Source organism: Mandrillus leucophaeus, unplaced genomic scaffold (genome assembly GCF_000951045.1).
Source record: "Mandrillus leucophaeus isolate KB7577 unplaced genomic scaffold, Mleu.le_1.0 Scaffold18, whole genome shotgun sequence".
Lineage (NCBI taxonomy): Eukaryota > Metazoa > Chordata > Mammalia > Primates > Cercopithecidae > Mandrillus > Mandrillus leucophaeus.
The window spans coordinates 933,657-934,725 of NW_012101809.1; the positions used below are offsets into that span (position 1 = coordinate 933,657).

Here is a 1,069-nt window from a genome sequence, read left to right on the forward strand (position 1 = left end):
ATTATGAGTCTCTTACTTACCTGTAACATCCTCCTTCTTTCCTAGAAGCCAAAATTCATCCACCACTGCCAGCACCTCAATAACATCTCCCACGAAGAGCGGCAGTTCTTCTGACACACTAGGGCAGAAGTCAAAAATGGCTCGAACCACTGAGCCGGCCTCCATGTTTTATAACCTGGAAAGAAAGATCAAGAGAAACAGAAAACATCAATATTTAAGACACTGCAATATAGATCTATTTCTTGGGAATGATAAAGCTTAAGATATAAATATTCTTAAAATGAAGCCAAAGCTAAGCAAATAAGTTAGTACTTCCTATTTTATTTTTGAGACAGGGTCTCACTCCCATCGCCCAGGCAATCACGGCTCACTGCAGCCTCGACTTCCGGGGCTCAGGTGATCCTCCCAGCTCAGTCTCCCAAGAAGTTTGGGCTACAGGCATGTGCCACCATGTCCAGCTAATTTTTGTATTTTTACTAGAGGCAGGGTTTCACCATGTTGCCCAGGCTGGTCTCAAACTCCTGGGCTCAAGCAATCTGCCCACCTTGGCCTCCCAAAGTACTGGGATTACAGGCATGCTCCACTGTGCCTGGCCTCATATTTTAAAATATCAAAGTTATTTCTCATTTCTTTTTCCTTTTCTTTTGCGGGGGGGACAAGGTCTCGCTCTATCACTCAGGCTGGAGTGCAATGGTGTGATCATAGCTCACTGCAGCCTCCAGCTCCTGGGCTCAAGTGATCTTCCTACCTCAGCTTTCTGAGTAGCTGGAACTGCAGGCGCACAACACTGTGTCTGGCTTTTTTTTTTTTTTTTTTTTGTAGAGATGAGATCTCACTAGGCTAGTGTTGAACTCCTGGCTTCAGTGATCCTCCTGCTTCGGCCTCCCAAAGTGTTGGGATTCCAGGCATGAGACACCACACCTGGTCTAATTTAAAAATAATAATTTCCTCATATATTTTTCATTTGGCCCTCAAAGGAATTCAGGAATTACGGAAAAAAAAAAAAAAAAAAAACCTAGACCTCACAGTGATAGAAAAGATTCAAGTCAGTAAATGTAGGATTTTCAGA

At 43.4% G+C, this 1,069-nt stretch overlaps 1 protein-coding gene across 1 annotated transcript in view; it reads right to left on the reverse strand.

Annotated features, from left to right (window-relative positions):
• The window catches only part of DNMBP (dynamin binding protein), a 93,413-nt gene extending 93,235 nt beyond the window's left edge, over nucleotides 1-178 (reverse strand). Inside the window, exon 1 of the mRNA XM_011977383.1 lies at nucleotides 21-178. Within this exon, the coding sequence (XP_011832773.1) occupies nucleotides 21-165 (145 nt within the window). The 5' untranslated portion in view covers nucleotides 166-178. The remainder of the gene's footprint in view (nucleotides 1-20) is intronic.
• Between the last annotated feature and the right edge of the window lie 891 nt (nucleotides 179-1,069).